At 37.2% G+C, this 27,578-nt stretch overlaps 1 protein-coding gene across 1 annotated transcript in view; it reads left to right on the top strand.

Moving 5' to 3' along the window:
- The first annotated feature begins 309 nt into the window (after positions 1 to 309).
- Positions 310 to 27,578, top strand: part of LOC131900164 (obg-like ATPase 1) — a 66,965-nt gene continuing 39,696 nt past the window's right edge. Inside the window, 2 exon segments of the mRNA XM_059251527.1 lie at positions 310 to 395; positions 7,316 to 7,412. Of these exon segments, the coding sequence (XP_059107510.1) occupies positions 310 to 395; positions 7,316 to 7,412 (183 nt within the window).

Below are 27,578 nucleotides of genomic sequence, written 5' to 3' on the forward strand. Positions count from 1 at the left end.
ACTGCAGTTTCAGGAAAGTAGTCCTCTGGGGGAGAAATAGCAGCTAAACTTATTAAAGAAGATATCCCTTGGTCTGTATCACATCAGTGCTTTTAGCCAACAAACACCAGGTCTGTGTTTTTTCTCCCTCTGTATCTGATAGGACATTTACACACCACATTACAATTGTAGTATTAAACCTCAAGGTAAATAGGCATTAACCAATGGAATATACGCTGTCATAGTACATACTGGAAGAGTTTACATGAACTCTCAATGTCACAAAACAAAACAGAATTGTAAATCAAAAATTTCATACACATATTGGCGATGCACCAGGTAGATGGTCTGCAGCAGAGCAGGAAATATTTTCAATACATTTCGGATGTTATCTTAAAAGATTTTTTAGCTTTAAGGTGAGTAGAGACTAGTGATATATCGTCTAACAGCACATTTCAAAAAAACTTATTAGTTATTAGTCTCAAGGGTGATAATTAGACATGATATAGAGTTTGGCAATAAATGACTACTAAAAAATCTGTATATAACTTATTTTTCTCGTAAATCTTTAACATTCCATCTCCCACAATCAAGAAGTTTTAGTCAATCATTCAAAGGATCTTTAACACACATGTGGCTACCTCAGAAGATACCAATCTACAGTGGTATCATTGCTTTCTTTTTGTGTACTTCTGAATTTTACAGGTATTGAAATAGATAAGAAGATAAAAATTCTTGGTTGTATGCTTTACTTGACCTTTATATGCTGAATATTAAAAGGAACATAATCACGTTTTCTTTGAAAATTGTTATTTCTCCTTCATGTAGGTTTAGATTAAGCTGTAGAGAGACCTCTCTCAAATACTCTATCAGTCTATCTATCTATCTATCTATCTATCTATCTATCTATCTATCTATCTATCTATCTATCTATATTCTTGAGACAAGGGCTCAAGTATCCAAGGTTGGTCTCAAACTAGTTACAAGGCTGTGGATGACCTTTAACTTTTTATCCTCCTGTCTTCATCTCCTGAGTACTCAGATTACAGATGCTCCCCATCATGCCTGGTTATGTAGTACTGGGAATTAAAGCCATGCTCTCATCCATGCTAGGCAAACAGTCTACTAACTAAGCTATACCTTATAACCTAAAATACAATAAATACATTTAATAAATAATACCAGTTGATTAGTAGCCATGAAATCTGGCACAAGGAGGACAGATTTAAAAATCCATCTGAGATCCTGGCTCTTAGCTATTGTCCTCATACATCTACTTCACAGTCCAAGAAGGTTTCTGAATTGCTCTCATTTGAAAGCTGAAAAATGACATGCTTGCTGTGTTATATGAATATTTTTCCAAAGTTTTCTGTGGTGCTGCTTTTATTTCATTAGAATGTATGTTTATAGCTGGAGCTTGCTGCAAATGAAGCTAAGAAATGAGTGACCAGTACAATAACATAAAATTTATGATTATGTTACTAAAGATGGGATAAATAAGAATTATCCCTAGGCCATTTATCAAACTCTAATATATTCTATAGGAGGAGATATAGATTTTTCTCTCAAATACCAGCTAATCTTGTGCTAATTATTCACAAATGAGGTCATCCATTGCTGAAACTTTCTATCGACATTAGAACATTAGGGAAAATGAGCACCGTTCTCTTAATTTTTTCAGAATATCACCAATTTATCCCTTCAACTGTGACTTAATTAAAATGGTCAAAAACTAATTCTTCTTTCCATATTTTATTCTCCTGGAACCAAGCTAGATCATGATTGCTCATGGCCATGCACTAGAATGTGCTGCATTGACAGTTTATAATTTGACATGTTTCTATTAACTGACATAACTTTATGCTGACTGAGAGAAAAGCAAGGCTTTCCAAGTGTGTCCAGCAAAACTAAATTCTGAAAAACTACATAAAATATTATTTCTTTCTTTTTCTTTTAGAAAATGATCTCAATTAAAATAAAATAAACTAAGAAACTTCCTTGTTGAAGTTTTCTTTCTGATCACACATTCTCTTATCACACGTTTCATTAACAGAGGGCATTGCAGGTATATTTCATTTATATTTTCTCTTGTGTTGCTCTATTTTTTTAAGCTATGGAATTTTTAATAGTTGGAGTTACACCATATTATTCACTCAAGTAAACAAGTAGAGTAGTAGTAAAATATACTACAGATCACTGGTTCACAATGCCATAATCATAAATCCATGTATATAAATTACCATAGCATTGTGTGTTGGAGATACTTAAAATTTGTCATATGAAGCAGGAAAGATGGCTCAGTGGTTAAATGTACTTGCTGCTCTTGTAGTGGATCTACGTTCAGTTCCCAACTCCCATAATCATGTAGTTTAAAACCACCTTTAACTCCACTCAAAAAATTGAGTGTTTTTTTCTGAACTCTGTAGCACCTGCACACTTATGTTGCAAATAAACTCACATAGTCATGCATATATATATATATATATGTATGTATCCATAAAAAACAAAATGAATTTGGAAATTAAAATTAGTCATATATGAGTAAAAATTATTAGATAATGTTCTTTCTTTTAAAAGAAAAATGGATGAGGAATATGTATGTATGTTCTGAAAAAGTCAAACACAACATAAATTTTTGAGTCTCTACCTGCACTCTTGATGTTGCAATATAGTTTATAATATGATTAAAGTGAAAAGTTTATATAAGTAGGATGCCTATTACAACTAATATTTCATTTTAAGTTACAGTGTTTTACTTTGAGTGATATTTAAAGTTCACTGTTAGTGACCTTTTGATCACTAAGAGAATAAGCAGCATGCACTATCCCAATTTTTAAAATTTAAAAATTGTTTCATTTTTACTTGTCTGTGTGTTGCTCTAAAAGATTCCCTGTAGAGAAAAATGTGACATAAATTGAAAAACATTTCCAAACACACCCCAAAATATTCTGAGTGGACTCTCATTATTCCACATTTACTCAATGATCATTTGCTAGTTTATACACTGTTCAAGTACCGTGTGAGATGACATGCTTTCAACACTAAATAAAACACCCTAAAAACCCACTAGTAGTGTTCTAAAGAAAAAATACTAAGTCCAAATTCATATTATTTATTCTGTTTTTATGTTCATGAGGAATATAAAAGTACCTGGTAATTTGAAAACTATCATTACATTTAATAACAACCTTTTCCTAATATTTTTTAACATTAAAAATCTCTGCTGTAAAATCATGCTTAATATAACACAAGGGAGATAAAAATGAGTGTGTTTAAAGTGAGAATGACATTCCAAAATAAAATATCAAGGCAAATCACATAAAAGACAATATTAATGGAAGATGTGACCAAATGAAGTTTGTATTAGACTACACCAATTTGCACAAGAGGAATTTGTTGAATTTCAACAGACATTTTTGATTAAAAACATGAAGCATATGCTTTTTTAAAAAATTAAACAAATTTAATATTTATTTATCTTATTTTGTGTATATCAATGTTTTGTTTCCATGAATGTATGTCCTGGTGCCTGTGGAGGTCAGAAGAAGGCATCAGATCCATTGGATGCTTAAGAGTTGTGAGCTGCTATTTAGGTACTAGGAACCAAACCAGGGAGGGTCCTCTGCCAGAAAAACAGATGTTCTTAACTGCTGCACCATCTTTCCAGCCCCAGAACATGCCTTTAAAATCCTAGGTATGAAAGCTTATATCTTTAAAATTATGACATTCAGATAAAAATAATAACCAATATCATCTTTAATGATGACATACTAAAGATACTATAATCAGAAATCAAAATGCATGTGACACCCAAGAGATTGGCTTGAGTTTCTACCTGAAACCTGAGAATACTTAATAAGCAATTCTAAAGGGAGCCAAAAACAGGTTCCTGCTTCATGTCTCATGTGGCAGCGAGACGTGACAGCATTTGGGCTTGAGCGCAGATTCCCACCACGATACACAGTGGCGTTTCCAAGCCGCACTGCACAGTGTATGACAAATATACCTTTTGCTAATATAAAAAAAGAGGTTTTTGGGCTATATGCTGCTTTAATGGAGATATAGACCCACTGCTTCTGAGAGTTGATGGTATACATGGCCCAGAGCTGGAGGTGAATTACCTCTGCCATGTTGAAAAGCTGCCCACTTCTGTCCTTTAAAATCTCTCCTGGTCAGAGAAGGATTATAGATTCACAATAAGGCAGATTCAGATGGAATAAGACTTTAAACAGTTTACCATGAATGTAAAAATGTACATAGGCATGAAATAAAGAGAAAAGGGAGGATAGGCAGTTATATTAAAGAAATAAAAAAGTTAAAAAATAAAGTCTTTAAAGAGACAGTAAAATTAATATAAAAAATAAGCCACGTAAAGATAGAAATCACACAGAGAGTCTGGATTATATTGTCTTTGGGATTTTTAACTACATAAAGACATTTGATGGTAAAAACTGCTGAGTTAAATCAATATGTATATTTTAAAGGTATTATCTCAATTTCAAAATTAATGTCTAAGGATACATTGCTTTGGAAAAGAGGTTCTGCTTTTGTTTCCACAGAAGATGAGAACCTGTGGATTGCTTGCAGGCTAATATGGCTTAACCAGCCAAGACCCCCTGAGAGGTCCCTAGATAATCCAACATTCAGAACAGCTTCAAGGCAACTGGCTCAGAGAATACAGCTTCACAGACTACTCCAGTCAGGACTTGACCACAATCCTAAAATTTTCTTTATGTCCACATAAGACTACCAGCGCCATTTATCAGCAGGAACTAGCCTAGAAAATTCTGCTCACATTCCCCAAAAATGGATTATGGATGTTTGTCTTTGTTTAGATTGTTGGTTACAAATTGTTATTGGTCATAGTCAATATCTTTCTAAAAGAAGAAATGGGGATATGATATGGAAATATAGAATATAGACATGGTAGGATAAAAGGGTGGATTGTTGAACCTACTATTAAAGAGCAACTTGTTTAAAATGCTTTACATTGGTATAGATTTTAGTTTATTGATACAAATTTAAAGTTAATTTTGTTATACTATATGTATATTTCTACTCTTGTTTAAGGTATTATATTTGTGCAGCTCATTTGAAATTGTAGTGGATAATTAAGAAATACAGATTAACAATTAGTCTTTTATGATAGTCAAATTTATAGTCATGTTAAGTTTTCTAGGTATACATAGATATAATTCAATTAGGTAGGTAATCTTCACACACTTCAAAGACCTACAGAATATGGCATATAAAATGTTTAAAAAAACTTGGACTTTCTGGACAATGAGACATGTGTGCTCCTGGCAGCACCCATTTACTTAAAACAGAAAGATGGGCATTGAAGATGCTCTATATGGAGTTTATATTCTTCTTGGCAAAAATAGCCATTTGGGCAGGGAACTGTTCTTGCCTGGACTGCTTGACAAAATGTTGTATCAACTGGACATGCAGGACCCATAGGAAGGTAACCACTGAACTTTGCAAGGCAAAATGGTCCTTTAAGTTCCTGCTTTGCAGAAGAAACTGTCAGACATTCTACAGGACACAGAGAGAAGTGACTGAGAGACTCTAGGCCTATAGGCTGAAGATGGGTGCCCCAACTTTACAGAAGAACTTTAGATGAGTGTCCAAGCAGCCAGCTGTTTCTGTCATTCGAGATTTTTGGAAGTTGCTTACAATGTACTTCCTGTTTATTTAGGTAATATTATATCCTTCTGAGTTCTTTGATAGAGTTGAAGACTAGATATAATTTTCCTTGGCTATGATAAAAGATAAATTAGATATGAAACTTTAGACTCACAAATATAGGATAGATAGAATATTTTCTTTAATTTTACAAAATACAAATAGATTAGATATTTTATCTATTCTTGCTTAATTTTGCTATGTCGAAGTTAAAAACTTTCCTTTTAAATAGAAAGAATAGGGGAAATGACTGGTTATGTTGCTCTGTATGCTGTGAATATGTGTTGCTCTGATTGGTTGATAAATAAAATGCTGACTGGCCAGTAGCCAGGCAGGAAGTATAGGCAGGATAAGCAGACAACAGAATTCTGGGAAGAGGAAGGCTGAGTCAGAAGTCGCCAGCCAAACACAGAGGAAGCAAGATGTGAGAAAAGGTACCAAGCCGTGTGGCTAAACATAAATAAGAACTATGGGTTAATTTAAGTGTAAGAGCTAGTCAGTAATAAGCTTGAGCTAATGGCCATACAGTTTGTAAATAATATAAGCAGATGAGAGAGATTTGTCCTGACCTCTGGCCAGGCAGGACACAGGAAAACTTCAGCCACATGTATGATCTTTCAGTACATTAAACTATTTGTAAATATTACCATGAATGGAGTAAAAATATTCACATAGAAATCATAAAAGATCAAATATAACAGTCTCAGAGTTAATGAGAAAGTTTTTAGAAAATTGGCAAGTGCAAAAATAAGAATCTTACATATTGGTAATCATTAATTGGCAAATAAGGGAGGAAGCAAAAGGCCTACTTTCAATACAACATAATGTACAAAATACTCAGAATCAAACAATAAAAAAATGAGCTGCACAAAGTTACAAACTGTGCTGGGACAGAGATAAGATTTACGTCAATTTATGTAGAAGAATAACATGTTCCTGGATGGGAAGACTAAACATAATAAACATGCCAAATTTTCCCAAACTCAGATGTAAGTTTACTGTTATTCAGATTGAAATCCCTACAGGATTTTTGAAAGTTGAGAAAAGAATTTTAACATTCATCTGGAAGTTTTTAAAAATGAGAATGCCAAGAACTTTTTTGTACAAGAAAAAAAGATGATCCTTGTTAACAGAAAAATGTATCAAAGAAACATGTTTTAAAATACTGTGCTGTTGCTATAGGAATATGCAGGTGTGGAAAAAGACTGAAACTCAGACTAAACATGAATATCCTAGTAGCAAACTATTGAACACATGAAAAAATAAATATAGTTGAGAAAACATTACAGCCATGTACCTAATCAGTAATGAAAGATAAATTGCAGTGTATATATAAACCTGTATTTGCCCTTAAGATTCCTAAAATAATAATAATAATAATTCTCTGTGGTGGTATGGATATTAGTTCATCAGCAGAAATTCAGTCACCACATACTTTTTCTTTGCTTGTGTATTTTCTACTAATATATCAGTTTTGCATGTTAATACACTTTGTTGTGATATTTGCATACAGTTCTGTCTTTCTGACCACCTTCCTCCTTTTTCCTCCTGTGCCTGACACAGCTAGGAAGAGGGAACCTCAGTTTTGCCTCAACGGATTGTCCTGTGGGTGTGCCTGTGGGACATTTTCTCAATTGCTTATTTGATGCAGGAGGGTCCAGCTCACTGTTGAGTGGGGCCATCTCTGGACATGTGACCCTGATTTGTATAAGGAATGTGTAGCTGAGAAGGCCATGGGGAGCAAGCCAGTAAGTTTGTTCCCCTCTAGCCTTTGCTTCAGTTCCTACCTTGAGTTCCTGCTCTGACTCCCTTTATGATAGACTATAAACTGTAAGCTGAAATAAACCCTTCCTTCAACAGGTTGATTTTGGACGTGGTGTTTATCACAGTGACAGAAATCAAAGCGGAACGCCCCCAATCCTTGACATCCTTCCAGTCCACAATAATTTCTACCCTCCTTGCACACCTACTATTTCTTAATTTTATCTTTCTCATGTTTGAAAATATGTGTTATTTCTTTTTTATCTCTAGCATAAATTTGCTTAGGTGATGTCTCATGGTTTCATTTATTTCACTGTAAGTGACATGATTTCATTCTTCATGAATGAATAATACTAGTTTATAGTGTAGATACCCTACATTTTCTCCAGGTATTCATTTGTTGATGGGCATCTAGGCTGATGCTTGTCCATTATGCATAATACCACAATCAACAATCAACATGGGTATGCAGGGATGTCTTTTGTACTTCATTCCCTTAAACGTGCCCAAGATCATATGCTGGCTCTTGTTTTGGTTGTCTCCATAATTGGTATAGCAAATTTCATTCCTACCAACAGTATACAAAAATTAACTTTTTTTCCTTTTTTTTGAAACAGAGTTTCTCTGTGTAACAGCTCTAGCTATCCTGAAAATCACTCTGTAGCCCAGGCTGGCCTCGAACTCACAGAGATCCGCTTGCCTCTGCCTCCCAAGTGCTGGGATTAAAAGCATGTGCACCATGCCTAGCAAGGATTCACTTTAATTCACATTCTCACTAGAACTTGTTTTTCTTTCAATTATGGCCATTCTAAATGTGATGGAATGGTATTTCAATGTAAGTGTGCTTCACATTTTCTACATGTCTAATGCTGTCGAGCCTTTTTTGTATATTTATTGGCCATTTGGAATTTTACTTTTGAGAATTCTACTGCTCAGATCACTTGCCTATTTTTAAGTTAGATTATTTGGGTTTAGATCATTAATTTCCTTGATTTTTTTATGTTTTTTATTAAGAATATTTTTATTCATTCCATATACCAACTATAGATTCTCCTCTCATCCCTCCTCCTGGTCCTCCCAGCCTTCTCCCACAGTCTTCCCCCCAGCCCACTCCCCATCCCTTTCTCAGAAAAGGTATGGCCTCCTGTGGGGAGTCAGCAAAGCCTGGCACAAGTTCCTTGATTTCTTATGTATTCTGGGTATTAATAATCTGTCCAATGAGCAGCTTAGAGACATTTTCTCCCATTCTGTACGTTTGCCTTTTACTCTGTTAACCATTTCCTTTGCTGTGAGCCTTTTTACTTTGGTGTAATTCCATTTGTTAATGTTTGCTTTTCATTATATTCTTTTGGAGACCTACCCAGAAAACTATTTCTTAAACCAGTATCTTGAAATATTCCTTCTAACTTTTTTCTAGTAGCTTCAAAATTTGTGGTTTTACATTTAGGTTTTTGTTCAATGATGAATTTACTTTTGTACAATGTGAAAGATGAGGAGGGAAAGCCTTTGCATATTACATGAGGATATAATTTTCTTAGAATCATTTGTTTTATAGTGCACATTTTTGGAAACTTTATATATAAGGTATGTATATATATATATATATATATATATATATATATATATATATATATATATGTATGTTTGGGTTACTGTGGATCTACATTATGTCTTCAAATCAGGTATTAGTGTAGATGAATCAACTGGGATTGGGCACTTTATGGTCGGTTGTTCTCTTCATTTTCACTTGTTGTAGATTACTGTAATGGTTTCCATCTCTTACAAATAGAAGTTTCTTTGATAAGAGGTGGGAGATATGCTTATCTGTGGATGTAGGATAAGTATTTAAAATGCAGTTAGAAATTTAGGTTTTTAGGCAGGTGTGGTGGTATATGCTTTTAAATCCAGCCCTCAGTATGCAGATACAGTTGGATTTCTGAGTTTGTGGCTAGCCTAGCCTTTACAAGGAGTCCCAGCCCATCCAGGGTTGCATAGAGAAACCCTGTCTTGTAAAAGCAAACCAAATAAAACAAAAAAAGCAAGTTAGATTTAGAAAAGTAGCAGTGGAAGAGTCTCCTCTAGGGCCCATGGCTTTATTAGCTGTGGGTAATTGGCTAGGTTTACCATACAAGGTATACTTTCTTCCCATCAAGCATATCTTAAGTACAATTAGACAGCTGTGGTTGCCTCCACGATACAAGTGGCACTTTTGAATCTTTGGGAATATTGTTCCATGCTGGTCATTGCTGTGATTAGTAGGCTGGCAGCTGAGTAGGACTATTGATAGCTTTTCTCCTTGGCAGCTGCATAGCACCTTCTAGTATTGTGAGTCCTCAGTGGGGAGGCTTCCAGGTCAGTTCTAGATTGATCTCTCTAAATCTTGTGCTTGAGCTGAGTGTTGTCTTCAGCAATGCAGTTTTGCCTTCAAGTTCTGGGAGGCAATGGCAACAACCTATATGATTTTAGGAATTTCTTCAACTATTACCAACAACTTGAAGGGAGGTTTCCCATGCCTGGAACTCAGGTTTTTGTTAGTCTATAACTTGCAAGGGGGAGCATCATTTCCCCAGTGGAATAACTTGATTTAAACTATACCTATCTATCTGATGGTCTGTCATTGGTCTGTTTATCGATCTGTCTGTCTATCTATCCCCAATCAGAGAGTGATTGTTTACTCAGACAGTGTATCTCTATGCAAACCCAGCTGTCTTGAAACTTGTTATGAACCAGGATAGCCTCAAACTCATAGAGACATGCCTGCCTCTGCCCCCCAAATACTGGAATTAAAGGTATGTGCCACCGCACATGATCTTCATGACCTCTTTTGTGGAACTCAGAAGAACCCAGGGTCTTGTATATGCCAAGAAAGTGCTCTACTAATGAGCTATATCCCAATCCTTCATGTCTTAAAAAACTGAATTCTATATTTAAGAGAAAATAATTCATCTGTTTGAGTCTGACATAATTCACTTAACAATCTCTAGTTTCATGCATTTTCTAGCATTATGCATAGTAAGCTGGACGCTCCCACACTAATTCTCAATCAAAAAATGCCCCCAGGAGTTGGCTTCAAGTCAATCTTTAGAAAGTATTTTCTGAATTAAGTTTCCTTCCTCTCAGTTGACTAGCTTGTGTCAAGTTGACAAAAACACAAAACCAACACAAAACAAGACAAACAAAACAGCAAACACAAACCCTGTCCCTTATTGCAGAGCTCTAGGCAGTTGAAGCTACCATGGACCACGGAGGAGGTGCTTTCCTGAAAATATCCCCTACTGAGTAGCTGCTGATAGGTGAAGCTCTCATGAGGCAAGGTGCCCTTTGGGGCTCTTATTTACTTAGGGGATCCTGGCAGTTGAGGCTGCCAGGAAGAAAGTAATCTCCAGTCCCTATCCCTTACTGGGAAGCCTTACACAGGTGAAGTTATGGTGGGAGATACTCTGTAGGCCCTATCCCCTTCTGTGGAGCTATTGGCAGTTTAGTCTATCTTGGTCAAGGTATTCTCCAGACCCAATAGCTTGCTGAGGAGCTCATGACAGTTGAAGCAACCTTGGAAGAGGTGTTCTCCAGGCTTCATCTGCTACTGAGGAGTTAATGCTGTTTGAAGATGTCATGCGGGAGGTCCGTACTCCTTACTGAGGAGATGTTGCTAGAAGAATTGGCTATGGGAAATGCTCTCCAATTTCCATGCCTGACTGGGGAGCTACTAGCATGTAAATCTTCCATGGGGAAAGGTGAACTTCATGATTTGTTTTAGAGTTTCAATTTCTTGGATAAACACCATGACCAAAATCCACTTGTAGAGAAAATGGTTTATTTCATCTTGTAGCTTATAGTCCATTCTCCATGCAAGGCACTATAGGAATTTAAAGCTAGAAGCTAGAAGCAAAAACTGAGGCAGGGACCATGGAATCATGATGTTTTCAGGCTTGCTGTGATTGGCTTGCTTTGTTGGTGAGCACAGGACAAAATGCCAAAAGTGGTACCTTCCACAATGATCTGAACCCTCCCACACTAATTCTCAATCAAGAAATGGCCCCATGGGTTGCCTACAGGCCAATCTTATGGAGGTATTTTCTGAATTGAGTTTTCTTTTTCTCAGATGAATCTAGCTTAGGCCAATACAGGCCCGATACCTTCCTGTGTATCTTTTTACAGATGAAGTTGCCATGGGTGATGTGTCCTCTAGGCACTACCCCTTACTGGGAAATTATTAGCAATTGAAATTGCCATCAAATGTGCTCTCCAGGCCCTATACCTTACTGAGGCGCTTTGGCAATTGATGCTATCAAAGATGAGGCACTTCAGAGGCCCTTTTCCTTACTGAGTTTCAATTGACAACTGAAGCTATGATAGGGAGGTGCTCTCCATGCTCTACCACCCCTTTAGTTATAGGCAATTGAAACTGCCAAGGGGCAGGTACTCAAAGGTGCTCATTCTTTACTGAAGAGTTATAAGCAGTTGATGATGCCATGAGGGACGTGCTCCACAGGGCTTATTCTTTACTGAGGAGTTAGTGGCAGTTGATGATGCCATGGGGCAGGTCTCCACAATGAAAGTTAAAGCTGATACAGGGAAATGTTCTCCAAGTTCCATTCCTGAATGAGGAGCTACTAGCATATGAAGTTTCTATCAGTGGAGGTGATCTGCAGTCCCTGTCTTAATTAGGGTTTCTATTTCTTACATAAACATGGTGATCAAAATCAACTTGGAGAGGATAGCATTTTTTTTTCAATCCTACAGCTTGTAGTCTATCATCCATGGAAGTCATTGCAGGAACTCAAGACAGGAATCTGGAGGCAGGAACTGGAACAGAGGCTGTGGATGAACATTGCTTAGTGGCTTTCTGCCCATGACTTCCTCAGTTTTTTTTTTCCTTCTTTCTCCTTTTTAAAAATTTTTGTGGTTACACATTTCTTTCCTTTCATTGAAAATAGATTATTTCTTTTTTCAGGGACTTAAAGTTCTTGTCATATAGGTCCTTCACTTGCTTGGTTAGTGTTACCCCAAGGTATTTTATGTCATTTGTGGCTATAGTAAAGGGTGATGTATCTCTGATTTCCTTCTCCGCTTTTTTGTCCATTGTATATAGGAGGGCTACTGATTTTTTTGAGTTAATCTTGTATAAAAAGACATAGGCTTACAGAATGGATACGAAAGCAGGACCCATTTTTCTGCTACTGCATACAAGAAACACATCTCAAATTCAAAGATAGACACTACCTAAAAATAAAAGGCTGGGAAAAGACTTTCCAATCAAACGGTCTTAAGAAACAAGCGGGTGTAGCCATCCTGATATCCAGCAAAATAGACTTCAAACTAAAATCAATCAAAAGAGATCAAGAAGGGCATTACATACTCATCACAGGAAAGATCCACCAAGATGAAGTCTCAATTCTGAACATTTATGCCCCAAACACAAGGGCACCCACATATGTAAAAGAAACATTATTAAAGCTTAAATCACATATAAAACCCCACACATTAATAGTGGGAGACCTCAACACCCCACTTTCACCACTGGACAGATCCCCCAAATCGAAACTTAACAGAGAAATAAAGGACTTAACTGATGTCATGACTCAAATGGACTTAATCGACATCTACAGAACATTCCATCCTAACAAAAAAGAATATACCTTCTTCTCAGCACCCCATGGAACCTTCTCTAAAATTGACCACATACTTGGTCACAAAACAAATCTAAACAGATACAAAACAATTGGAATAACATCCTGTGTTCTGTCAGACCACCATGGTCTAAAGTTGGATTTCAACAACAACAAAAACTACAAAAAACACCTACAATCTCATGGAAACTGAACAATACCCACCTGAATCACCAGTGGGTTAAGGAAGAAATAAAGAAAGAAATTAAAGACTTCCTAGAGATCAACGAAAATGAAGACACCACATATCCAAACCTATGGGACACTATGAAAGCAGTTCTAAGAGGGAAATTCATAGCACTAAACGCCCACATAAATAAGCTGGAGAAATCTCACACTAGTGACTTAACAGCACACCTGAAAGTTCTAGAACAGGAAGAAGCAAAGTCTCCCAGGAAAAATAGATGCCAGGAAATTATCAAAGTAAGAGCTGAAATCAATAAAATAGAAACAAAGAGAACAATACAAAAAATTAATGAAACAAAGAGTTGGTTCTTTGAGAAAATCAACAAGATAGACAAGCCCTTATCCAAACTAACCAAAAGACAGAGAGAGAGCATCCAAATCAACAAAATCAGAAATGAAAAAGTGGACATAACAACAGACATTGAGGAAATCCAGAGAATCATCAGGTCATACTTCAAAAACCTCTATTCCACAAAACTGGAAAACCTAAAAGAAATGGATAATTTTCTGGATAGTTACCACATACCTAAATTAAATCAAGACCAGATAAACTATTTAAATAGTCCAATAACCCCTAACGAAATAGAAACAGTCATTAAAAGTCTCCCAACCAAAAAAAGCCCAGGACCAGATGGTTTCAGTGCAGAATTCTACCAGATCTTCAAAGAAGAGTTAATACCAATACTCTCTAAATTGTTCCATACAATAGAAACAGAAGGAACATTACCAAACTCCTTCTATGAGGCTACAATTACCCTGATTCCCAAACCAAACAAGGATACAATAAAGAAAGAGAACTACAGACCGATCTCCCTCATGAACATTGATGCAAAAATACTCAATAAAATACTGCCAAACAGACTCCAAGAACACATCAAAACAATTATCCACCATGATCAAGTAGGATTCATTCCAGGGATGCAAGGATGGTTCAACATACGAAAGTCTGTCAATGTGATACACCATATAAACAAACTCAAAGAAAAAAACCACATGATCATCTCACTAGATGCTGAAAAGGCATTTGACAAAATCCAACACCCCTTCATGATAAAGGTCTTGGAGCGATCAGGAATACAGGGAACATACCTAAACATAATAAAGGCAATTTACAGCAAGCCAACAGCCAACATCAAATTAAATGGAGAGAAACTCAAAGCAATTCCATTAAAATCAGGAACGAGGCAAGGCTGTCCGCTCTCCCCATACTTATTCAATATAGTACTTGAAGTTCTAGCCAGAGCAATAAGACAACATAAGGAGATTAAGGGGATACAAATTGGAAAGGAAGAAGTCAAGCTTTCCCTATTTGCAGATGACATGATAGTATACTTGAGCAACCCCAAATATTCCACCAAGGAACTGATACAACTTATAAACACCTTCAGCAACATAGCAGGATACAAGATCAACTCAAAAAAATCAGTAGCCCTCCTATATACAATGGACAAAATAGCGGAGAAGGAAATCAGAGATACATCACCCTTTACTATAGCCACAAATGACATAAAATACCTTGGGGTAACACTAACCAAGCAAGTGAAGGACCTATATGACAAGAACTTTAAGTCCCTGAAAAAAGAAATTGAAGAAGATGTCAGAAAATGGAAAGATCTCCCATGCTCATGGATAGGCAGAACTAACATAGTAAAAATGGCAATCTTACCAAAAGCAATCTACAGATTCAATGCAATCCCCATCAAAATACCAACACAATTCTTCACAGACCTGGAAAGAATAATACTCAACTTCATATGGAAAAACAAAAAACCCAGGATAGCCAAAAGAATCCTGTACAATAAAACAACCTCTGGAGGCATCACGATCCCTGACTTCAAGCTCTACTATAGAGCTACAGTAATAAAAACAGCTTGGTACTGGCATAAAAACCGACATGTGGACCAATGGAATCGAATTGAAGACCCTGACATTAATCCGCACACCTATGAACAAATAATTTTTGACAAAGAAGCCAAAAGTACACAATGGAAAAAAGAAAGCATCTTCAACAAATGGTGCTGGCAAAACTGGATATCAACATGTAGAAGGCTGCAAATAGATCCATATCTATCACCGTGCACAAAACTTAAGTCCAAGTGGATCAAGGACCTCAACATAAATCCAGCTACTCTGAACCTGCTAGAAGAGAAAGTAGGAAGTAGTCTTGAACGCATTGGCATAGGAGACCACTTTCTAAATAGAACACCAGTAGCACAGACACTGAGAGAAACAATCAATCAATGGGACCTCTTGAAACTGAGAAGCTTTTGTAGGGCAAAGGATACGGTCAACAAAGCAAAGCGACAGCCTACAGAATGGGAAAAGATCTTCACCAACCCCACATCTGACAGAGGACTGATATCCAGAATATATAAGGAACTCAAGAAATTAGACACCAAAATGCCCAACAGTCCAATTAAGAAATGGGCTATAGAACTAAACAGAGAATTCTCAACAGAGGAAACTCAAATGGCTGAAAGACATTTAAGGAATTGCTCAACATCCCTAATCATCAGGGAAATGCAAATCAAAACAACTCTGAGATACCACCTTACGCCTGTCAGAATGGCTAAGATCAAAAACACTGAAGACACCTTATGCTGGAGAGGATGTGGAGCTAGGGGAACTCTCCTCCACTGCTGGTGGGAATACAAGCTTGTACAACCACTTTGGAAATCAATATGGCGATTTCTTAGAAAATTGGGAATCCATCTCCCCCAAGATCCAGCTATACCACTCTTGGGCATATACCCAAGGAATGCTCAACCACACCACAAGAGCACTTGTTCAGCTATGTTCATATCAGCATTGTTTGTAATAGCCAGAACATGGAAACAACCTAGATGCCCTTCAACTGAAGAATGGATAAACAAAATGTGGTACATATACACAATGGAATACTACTCAGAAGAGAAAAACAATGACATCATGAGGTTTGCAGACAAATGGATGGACCTAGAAAAAATCATCCTGAGTGAGGTATCCCAGACTCAGAAAGACAAACATGGTATGTACTCACTCATAACAGAATACTGAATGTGGAACAAGGATGACTGGACTGCTACTCACATCACCAGGCAGGCTACCTGGAAAACAGAACCCCAAGAAAGACACAGGGATCACCCAATGACAGAGAAATGGAATGAGATCTACATGAACAGCCTGGACATGAGTGGGGGTAGTGAAGGGCGAGGGTCGAGGGAAAGAGAGCTTGGGTGAGTGGGAGATCCCAGCTGGATCAACAACAGAGAGGGAGAACAAGGAATAGGAGACCATGGTAAATGAAGACCACATGAGAATAGGAAGAAACAAAGTGCTAGAGAGGCCCACAGAAATCCACAAAGATACCCCCACAACAGACTGCTGGCAATGATCGAGAGACAGTCCGAACTGACCTACTCTGGTGATGGGATGGCCAAACACCCTAATTGTCGTGCTAGAAACCTCATCCAACTACTGAGGGATCTGGATGCAGAGATCCATGACTAGGCCCCAGGTGGATCTCTGGGAGTCCAATTAGCGAGAATGAGGAGGGTTTATATGAGCGAGAATTGTTGAGACCAAGGTCGGATAAAGCACAGAGACAAATAGCCAAACAAATGGAAACACATGAAATATGAACCAATGGCTGAGGGGTCACCAACTAGATCAGGCCCTCTGAGTGGGTGAGACAGTTGATTGGCCTGATCTGTTTGGGAGGCATCCAGGCAGTGGGACCGGGTCCTGTGCTCATTGCATGAGTCGGCTGTTTGAAACCTGGGGCCTATGCAGGGTCCCTTGGCTCGGCCTGGGAGGAGGGGACTGGACCTACCTGGACTGAGTCCACCAGGTTGATCTCAGTCTGTGGGGAAGGCTTTGCCCTGGAGGAGATTGGAATGGGGGGCGGGCTGGGGGGAAGGTGAGGGGGGCGGGAGGGGGGAGAACAAGGGAATCTGTGCCTGTATGTAGAACTTAATTGTATTGCAAAATAAAAATTAAAAAAAAAAGAAATCTCAAAATAGTTTCAATTTGCATTTCCTTGATAGCCAAGGATGTAGAACATTTCTTTAAGTGTCTTAATGCTTTAGCTAAGGTTTCAAGTACTGTATTGAGTAAGTATGGAGAGAAATTCAAAGCAATTCCACTAAAGTTAGGAACAAGATAAAGTTTTCCATTTGCTTGATAACAACCAAAAATAGTACTTGACTATAAATGAAATGGGAAGATACACCCTGAATGTGGGCAGCATCATTTTGTGGGCTATAACTTGGACTAAATGAAAATGAGAGATCAAGCTGAGCACTAGCTTGCATATATTTATTAGTTGCTTAGGGATGCTTTTTCAAGTTCCTGCCACTTGGATGCTGTCTTAGTTATTTTCTATTGCCGTGATAAGACACCATGCCCAAGGCAACTTACAGAAAAAAGGGCTATTTTAGGTTTATAGTCGAGCAGAGTAGAGTCCATGACCATCATGGAGGGAATCATGGCAGCAAGGAGGCAGGCCTGGTGCTGGAGCAGTAACTGAGAGCTCACATCTGATTCACAATCATGAGACAGCGTGAGAGTGCTAACTGAGAATGGTATGGGGTTTTGAAGCCCCAGTGATACACCTTCTCTAACAGGGCCACACCTCCTAATCCTTCCCAATCAGTTCCACCAAATGGGGACCAAGCATTCAAATACATGAGCCTGTGGGGCCATTCCCATTCAAATAATCACAGGAGCCTTGTTATTTCCACAATGATGAATTTTGAGCCAAATAAACCCTTTCTACCTTAAGTTGCTTACCACAGCAGCAAGAAATTAACTAAGACAGTATTTTTCAGGTAAATTATTTTATAGCTTTTCTTTATGTTGTGTTCTTATACCAGACTAATACTGGCTTTATAGCATGAGTTGGTTAGCATTACTTCCCCTATTTTTGGAATACTTTTCAAATCATTGATACCAGCACTATAAGGGACAACGCTGTCATGTTATGGACAATTTAGTTGGGATATTATCGCTATTTCCATTTCATTGCATGTTCTTAATTTTAGTAAGTCATACATATGGAAAAACTTACTCACTTCTAAGTTTTCCAATTTATTACAATATAAATTTTCAAATTATTATTATATTGAAATCCTTATGGTCCTTTATATCTAATGATTTAAAATGATAAAACAGGATGCTCCAATTATGTGCATATAGATTAATAATTGCTATATCTCTTTTTTAATTGATACCTTTATCATTATATGGTGATCTTCATCAAAGATTATGGTTTTTTGTTTAACTTTTGTTTTGCCAGATACAGCCATTGCTTTTGTTCATCCTTTCATTTTCAGTCTGTATGTGTCTTTGCTGATGAGGTAAATTTCTTGTAGGCAACATATGTAATTGGATAATTAAATCCATTTACATTTAGAGTTAATATTGAAAGGTACAGATGTATTATTATCAGTTTATTTGCTTTCTTTCAAAATGTTTTAAATATCCTTTGGTTGCTATTTCATCAGAAATTTGTAGCTTGACAGTTTTATATTGATATATTTGATTCAGTTACGTTTCTGGTTTTGTTTGGATCTATCCTCTAATGAGATTTGTATTCTATAACTACAATGCTATAATGATGGTGCTTATAGTTCTTTTATTTCTGGATATAGGGCTCTTTTGAGTAGCATTTTTAAGGATAGTCTGCTCATGGACTCCCTCAGTTTCTGGTTATCTGAGGCTTTATTTTCACATTAATTTCTGAATACTAGCCTTGCTGTGCATGGTGGTCTTGAGTGGGATTTACCTGCTTTCAGAGTTTGAAATATGATATTCAGCCACTTTCTTGACTGTAAGATTGCTGCTGAGAAATCTGCTGTTAAGAATTATGAGATTGCTTTTAAATGTAACAGCACTTTTCTATTATATATTTAAAATAATTTCTTTGTCTTGTGCTTCTGACAGTTTGATTATAGTATGTCATAGTAAAATCTTTCCTGGTCATTACTATTCAGAATTCTAAAAGCCTTCATTAAATGTATATCCATGATTTCTCAAGATTAGGGAAGTTTGATTTTCTAATTCTAAATATTAATTATAAATAAAAAGGGAGTGCATTATGACATGTTCATACATTCAATAAATTTTGATCATATCCACTTCCCATTATCCTTTTCCCCCTCCCACTTCAACTGATCCCCTTCCTCTTTATAACTCCATCTACTTTCATTTATTTTCTTTTTTTGTGACTCAGTGAGTTTACTTAAGGTTGCCTAAAGAAACTTGGGTGAGGGGTTATTTACAGGAGCATGGACAACTTACCTGTAGCTATACTACTGAAGAAAATGTCTCACTATCCCTGAGCAAACATTAACTCTCTATAAATCCTCAGGGAAGGGTTGGGCCTTATGGGCCCATCCAACTTCTCATAATAGAATGCTGACAGGCCAAATCATATCCATACCTTGTGTAGGTAATCACAGTTGCTCTAAATTCCTGAGTGTAATGGCCACATCATATGTTCCACAATACCATACCTCATCCCTTCATCAGTCTCTTATGCTCTTTCTTTCCCATCTTTTGTAATGTTCAGTAGGCCTTGGGGGAAGGTGAGGTAGTTGTTCTATTTATGGTTGAGTATTCAACTGTCATTTATACTCAGTACTTAAATCACTCATGAGCATCTGCAGTAACCACCATCAACTACAAAAATAAGCTTTTCTAATCAAAGCTGACAGCTTTAGTAATCTTATGGTAATAAACATCAATGCGTAGCAGGCAGTATTATGTGTAGAACATGTCAATTAGAAAAACAAAAATAGTAACTACTATTAGTAAAAGCAGTGGTGGTGGTAATAGTAGTAGTAGTAGTAGTAGTAGTAGTAGTAGTAGTAATAGTAGTAGTAGTTGTTGTTTACCACTACAGCCTATGGCTTCCCAAACAATGAGATTTTCACCAGTTTTACAGTACCAGGATTGAATTCCCTCCCATACAGTGGGTCTCAATTCTGATAAAATATAGTTGGTTACCCCCATAGCACTCATGCCACTATTACACCAATGGATACATCTTACCTTGCAGGTCAGTAATACAGTAGACAGGGTCCATGCTTTGTTAAAGACTGTTGACAACTTTTCTTCTCCAGAACATTTCAAAGCATCTTTTGACCCTATGAAAGCTGACCATCAGGGCATGTAATTCAGTTCCTGTTTGAATTCTTTATGTCCTGCAACCAAACTGCAGTATTTTTAAAAATATTGTTACCATCTAGTTCTGGTGGAGCACCATGAATAGTGTCAATAACTTGCATCATTTTGGGGACCTCAAAACTTAGAAGGGGGCTTTCTAACTAACAATTTATAGGGAAGGTTCTCAATGCTGGCACCAGAATTTCATTCATTAATGCATAGCTTCTGGGATCGATTTTATTCAGCTACACTTGGTGTGATAAAGATGTGATTTTATCACACATCTTTAATTTCAAGTGATCTTCCTGCAATCCCTTCCCCCTTTATCTCCCTACCCACTATCTTTGCATAAATCTTTCCCTCTGTCCACAACATTCTCCCTTTGACTTTCATATCACATTTGTTCCCAAATCCTTCTGCCACTTAAAGTCTCTTTTTCCCATCTCAGAGGACTCTTTCTAGTTTCTTGACTTCTAAACATATTCAGTCCCAAATATACATATATAAAATTTAGAAACCAGTGGTTTTGTCTTTTTGAACTTTGGTTACCTCACATAATGCAACACTTTCTAGTTCCATTCAATTCTTATATATTTATTTTTAAGTTATTTGTTAACAATTTCATACATGCATATAATTATAATAATGTGATGTAATGTAATAATGTAATATATAATAATGTAATGTAATAATAATATAATGCATTGTGATCAAATCCCCTACCCTTTCTTAGTCTCTCTCACAATCATGCCAATTTCACTCTTCCTTTACTTTCATTTCTTTTTAAAATTAATTTATTTTACACCCCAACCACAGTCTCCCATCCCTCCTCTCTTCCCATTCCCTCCTCCCCTTTCCTTCAGCCCTCCTCCTCAATCCACTCCACCTTTGTTTCTGTTAGGTAAGGAGCAGGCCTCCCATGGCAATCAATAAAGCATGACATATCAAGTTACAGTAAGACTAAGCACCTCTCTTTGTATTTAGACCAGACAAGGCAATCCAGTATGAGGAGTAGGTTCCCAAAAGCTAGCCAAAGCATTAGAGACAGCCCCTGTTCCCACTGTCAGGAGTCCCACAACAGACCAAGCTACACACCTGTTGCACATATATAGATGGCCATGCAGGCTCCCTGGTTGTTGGTTCAGACTCTGTGAGTTCCTATGAGCCAGATTAGTTGTTTCTGTGGGTTTTCTTGTGATGTTCTTGACCTTCATCTTGGCTCCTACAATCCTTTCTCCCTCTCTTCAGCAGGATTCCCCCCAGTTTGGCCTAATGTTTAGCTATGGATCTCTGCATCTGTTTCCATCAGTTACTTAATGGAGGCTCTCTGATGACAATTGGGATAGGCACCAATCTATGAGTATGGCAGAATATTATTAGGTATCATTACATTAACATTTTTTTCTCCAGTCGAGTTTGGTTCTATCCTAGGTATCTGGGCCATCCAGCCTTTGGATCCTAGCACTCCAGGCAATGTCAGGGGTGGTTTCACTCTCATGGCATGGGTCTCAGGCTGAACCAGTCAGTGACTGACCACTCCCACAATCTCTGCACCACCCTTACCCCAGCACATCCCATAGGCAGGACAGAATGTAGGTCAAAGGTTGTGTGGCTGGTTAGTTTTCCAGTTCTTCCACTGGAAGTTTTGTCCAGTCACAGGAGATGGCCAATTCAGGCTATGTATTCACTTTTGCTAAGAGTCTTATCTAGGGTAGTTCTTGTAGATTCCTGGGAGTTTCCCTTGCACCAGGTTTCCTATCTGACCCCAAACTGCTCTCCCTTTCTAGTCATCTCTTCACAATCATGCCAACCCTACTCTAACATACACTTTCATTTCTTTTTGTTCTGTTTTTGTTATTGTTCTGTGACTCATTGAGTTTAATCAGGGCTGCCCTCATGGGCATGGGTTGGAACTATCCACTGAAGAATAGGTGACTCACTAGGGGCTGTAGCACTGAAGACAATGATACTCCTCGCATAGTCATGACTTCCTCCCCAATCATTGACTGGCTGTCATGTGCAGGCTAATATAGGCCTTGTGTAGGCAACTGAAGCTGCTGTGGGTTCATACAATGGCCAAGTTCTGCCCAAAAAACAGCAGTGCACAGCCCTCTTCCCTATCATTCAGATCTCACTTTCTGCTTCCTCCTCCTCTACAATGTTCCCTGACTCTTGCAAGGGATGAAATTGATGCCCCATTTATGGATCGCCACTCAACAGTCACATATTCTCAACACTTTTGACCAGCCAAATGTCTCCACATTAACAATCATTTACAAGACCAAGCTTCTTCAACAAAGGCTGTGAGTGGCATTGGGCTATGGGCATAAACAAAAATATTTACAGGAAACAATTCGACAATGTTCCCACTAAGAAAATGAAACCTGTAGAGTCACCCTAGGGCATATGAATTCTGCAGCCATGGGTCTTTGAAGAATCTACAGTACCAGGGAGTCATGTATGCATTCAAAAAACAGTTGGTTAACCCCATAACAGTGATGACACTCTTTCTCCAGTGGACACATCTTGCCTGGGCAGGTTGGCATTATTTCCATGCAAGGTCCACAGCTAAGTAAAATTATTGATGACTTTTCTCTCCTAGAGGCCTGCATCACAATTTCTACACTTTCACCAGTAAAGGAGTAACATTCAAGCTCAGTTCCAGCTTGAGTTATCTATGACTTATAATCAAAGTGTGTGGTGCCTTCAGCAATAAAGAATTTTGTTTAATAGTCTAGGATTTCTGACATCAACATTATTCACCTATGCAGGATATCTCTGTTGACTTTGTAAAATTACGTTTTTTTTAAAAAAATTAGCTTATGAAGTAGTAGGTTTCCGTGTGGCTTCTTCATAAATCTTAGTTTTTGTTAACCCTTTCCTCACCTGCTTCTATTGTTTGTTTTCTCACCTCATCCTTGCATAAATCTTGCTACCCCCAGTATTCCATCCATGTACTTTCATATTCCATATTTTCTATAATTTTCACTAAGGTCTAATTTTCCCCCTCACCTAGATTCTTTCTAGTCTCCAGGTTTCTGCAGACATTCCAAGTTAAACACAGAAATCTAAAAATTTAAAGCCATGATCCATCCCTGCATCTCTGGATTGAAAAATGAAACAGTGCATCCATCTAGGTATTTTTTTCAGTGGGATATTTAAAAAAATTGCCTCCTCTTTGAGAATTTCACACGTATTTGCAATGTGTTTTGATCACATCAAACCTTCATTCCACCTTCCAGCTCTTCCCAGGTGCCTCCCCAGCCATATTCCCCTTCCGGTTTCATGGCCTCTTTTCAATCTTTTTATTTATATATTCTTGGCTTAAATTTGATAGGTTATAAGTATTTAGAAAGTCAAACATTTCTTTTAGATCTTCCAATTTAGTAGAAAATATATTTTAACTTATGTCTTAATGATTTTCTGAATTTCACTGGTGTCTCTGGAATGGGATCCTTACTTATTCCATCTCTAATTTTATTCATTTGGTTTTCATTCCCTTTCTTGGATTCATTTGGCTAAGGGTTAACTAATCTTGTTCATTTTTTAAAGAAGTCTTTGTTTTGTTGGTATTTTTGGTATTCTCTTTATTTCCATTTCCATTTTATTAATTTCTTTTCTTAACTTAATTATTTCCCTCTGTCAAATCATTTTGGGTTGGGCCTGTTTCTGGTTTTTTTTTTCAAGGCCTTAAGTTGCATCAGCAAGTTCTTTAATTTGAGATCCCTTTATTCTTTGTAATATAAGCACCTTACTCTTAACACTGTTTTAATTGTATCTCATAGTTTTTTGTCTGATGTGTATTAATTTTCATTCAAACCTGGGAATATTTTTAGTTTCTCCTTGATTTCTTCAATGACTCATCATTCCACAGGTTATTGATTTCCATGAATTGGTATATACTCTACACTTTCCCTTACTATTGATTTGTAATTTTATTCAATTGTAGTTTAGGTAGACTATAAGGAATTGTTACAATTTTCTGTATTTGTTAAAACTTGACTTGTGTTCAAACATATATTCCACACTACATAATGTACTGTAGACCGCTGAGATATCTGTTAAGTCCACTTATTGCCATTTAAGTCAGATATTTCTCTCTGCATTTTTTGTTGGGATGTCTTGTCAATTGGTGAGTGTGGGTTATTGAAGACACTCACTATTATTGCTCTACCATCAATCTGTAACTTTATATCTAATAATATTTATTTTATGAAATTAGGTATGTGGTGATATATTATGCACCCCAATAAAACTTATCTGGGGATCAAAGGACAGACCCAGCCACTAGATTAGACATAGAGGCCAGACAGTAGTGACACACACCCTTAATCCTATCACTCATGAAGCAGAGATCAGTCTGGATCTTTGTGAGTTCAAGGCCACACTGGAAACAGAGCCAGGCAGTGGTGGTACATGTCTTTAATCCCAGCACTTGAGATCTCATGCCTTTGCTTGGAAAGCACACCCGTTTAATCCCAGGAAGTGACATGACTGGGAGGAGAATGGTGTCTAAGGTGTGAGGTGACAGGAACTAAGCAGCAGTTCAACTAAGACCTCAGGGGTGAGGACTTAGAGGCGTTCAGTCTGAGGATTTGTGGAAATAGGATTGACTGAGGAGTTAATGAGGTGAGGTTGACTATGGCTTGCTCTGCTTCTCTGATCTTTCCGCTTTCACGCCAATATCTGGATCAGGGTTTTTTTTTTTTTATTAATAAGACCATTTAGCAATTCATGTTATATAGGTTCACTTTTGTTCAGTGAGTATATGATTACAATTATAATGTTCTCTTAATGAATTATTCCCTTAATCAGTATGAAGTTGCTTTATTTAATCTCTTCTAACCAGTGTTGGTTTGAAATCTACTCTATCAGATACTGTAACCGTTACATCTGCTTGTTGGCTCTATTTATGTGTGATACCATTTTATTCTTTCACTCTAAAGCAGTATCTGTCCCAAGGCTGAGGCCCATTTCTCAAAGGCAGTAAATAGATTCATTTGTCCTCTTAATTCATTCAGCTTCTCTGGGTCTTTTGGCTGGGAAATTGAGACGTTTTATTCAGAATTATTTTTGGAAAGTGTGTATTGACTCCTTTCATTTGTATTAGTTTTTTTTTTATTTATTTGGGTTTTGTTTTATTTGGTGAGTTGTTGGTTTTGTTTGTTTGTTTTTGCTTTTGTTCCTTGAGACAGGGTTTCTCTACATAGGTATGGCTGTTCTTGAATTTACTATGTAGACCAGGCTGGTCTTGAACTCACACAGATATGCCTGTCACTTCCTCTTGAGGTTTTGTAATGTTTTGTGCTTTCTAATTTCTTTCTTCTTATCCGTTATTCAAGCATGGGTTATTCTTTCCTATGACTTCATGGGTGTGTTTATCTTTTTGTTAGTCTGAAGAACTCCTTCAAATACTTCCTGTAGAACTGTCTTAGTGGCAATGGATTCCTTTAGCTTTTTTAAAAAAAAAACCTATGGAAATCTTTTTTATTTATTATGACAAATAGCTTTCCTAGCTTTGGTAGTCTGGGTTGTCACTTGTTGGCTTTCAGAACTTGAAATACATCATTCCAAGCTCTCCTGGCTTTTAAAATTTCTATTGAGAAATCTGGAGGTATTCTGATTGGCCTAACTCTGTATGTGACCTTGTGCTTCTCTCTTGATGCTTTCAACGTGCTGTGTATGTTCTGTAGTTTAGTTATAATGTAATGAGGGAAGGTTCTTTTCTGGTCTTGTCTGTACGTTGCTCTATATGCCTGGTGTCTAGATTGACATCCCTTTCACTAATTTTCAGAAATTTTCTACTGTGAATTTGTTGAGAATATTTTCTACACTGTCAGGCCTCTTCTTATGATTCTTAGACTTTGTATTTTCACAGAGTGCTTAATATCTTAAACATCTCATTTATTCCTTATTAATTTACCCCTGCCTTTGTTGCAGTGTTCTGATTTGTCTATCCTGTCTTGAAGCTCAGATATTCTGTTTTCTCCTTGGTCCATTATATTGGTGGGACTTTTCATGGAACTCTTTATTTGACTTGTGGTGTTTTTCCTTTCCAATATTTTAGTTTGATTTTTCTTTATCATTTCTACTTCTTTGCTGAATTCCTCTTTAGTATCTTGTTTTGTCTTCCTTATTTCATTCTGTTTTTTTTTTAGTGTTGTTTATGTTCTCTTGGGATTCATTCATGAGTTTATTTTATTCTCTGAATATACTTATAATCATTCTTTTGAAGTCTTTGGGAATTCATCTAATTCACTCTCACTGGAGCTGTACTATGGGATTAGTAGTTTTTGGAGGAGTTGTGGTCCCTTGGATTTTAATGTTTCTTATATTGCTGTGTTGAGATTTACACATCTGTGCTTGTTTCATTGCTTGCAGTTTTTTATTAGCTGTGTTCTTTCAATTGAAATATTTTCAGTGTTCAAGTGGGTCTAGGTTGTGGTAGGGTGGAGGTACATATATTAGAAGTTATATTCTCAATCCAGGAACTCACGGTGCCTGGTGCAGCTTCTATATTACCTCCATGGTAGAATGTTAACTTTGGGAACAACCACAGCTGCTGGATATAACCATTATGCAAATATCATATTAGCCAACTAACAACAGTGGTCACTTTAAGTTCAATAATTTTTAGAGTGAGTTTCTGGCAAACCTGCATGGAGTTGATCAGCTCTTTCTCAACCCTTTCTCAGCTCTTTCCTTAGTGCTCTCTCAGTTTGTCTTGGCAGCTTGGCACTGTGTGGGGACGTGGTGAGTGGGAGCCCTTGGCTTCAGCTTCCATCTCAGTGTTCTCTGGTGCTGATGTGTAGGGGACTGGAGGTTCTAAGATGTTGCCTAGTAGTTACTATGAACCTCAGCTGGTCCCTGTAGTTTGCATCAACTTTTCTGTTCTTGTAGTGTTGGTATGTGAGAGAAAAAGCACGTCCCTGGTGGTTTCCAACACACCTGCAAGCACAGCTTGCTTTGTCTGATTTCTCTGGAACTTACAGGTAGTCATACCTGTAGATAATGATGATTTTTTTTTCTATTTTAGTTGTTGTTTTTACAGAAATGAGTATGATGTCCAGCACACTAGTGAAAGTAGTAAAAGCATATTTTTCTTTAGAATTATAATGAGGTATGCTCTCCATCATACTGATTTGCTTATTA

The sequence above is a fragment of the Peromyscus eremicus genome, chromosome X, assembly GCF_949786415.1.
Source record: "Peromyscus eremicus chromosome X, PerEre_H2_v1, whole genome shotgun sequence".
Classification (NCBI taxonomy): Eukaryota; Metazoa; Chordata; class Mammalia; order Rodentia; family Cricetidae; genus Peromyscus; species Peromyscus eremicus.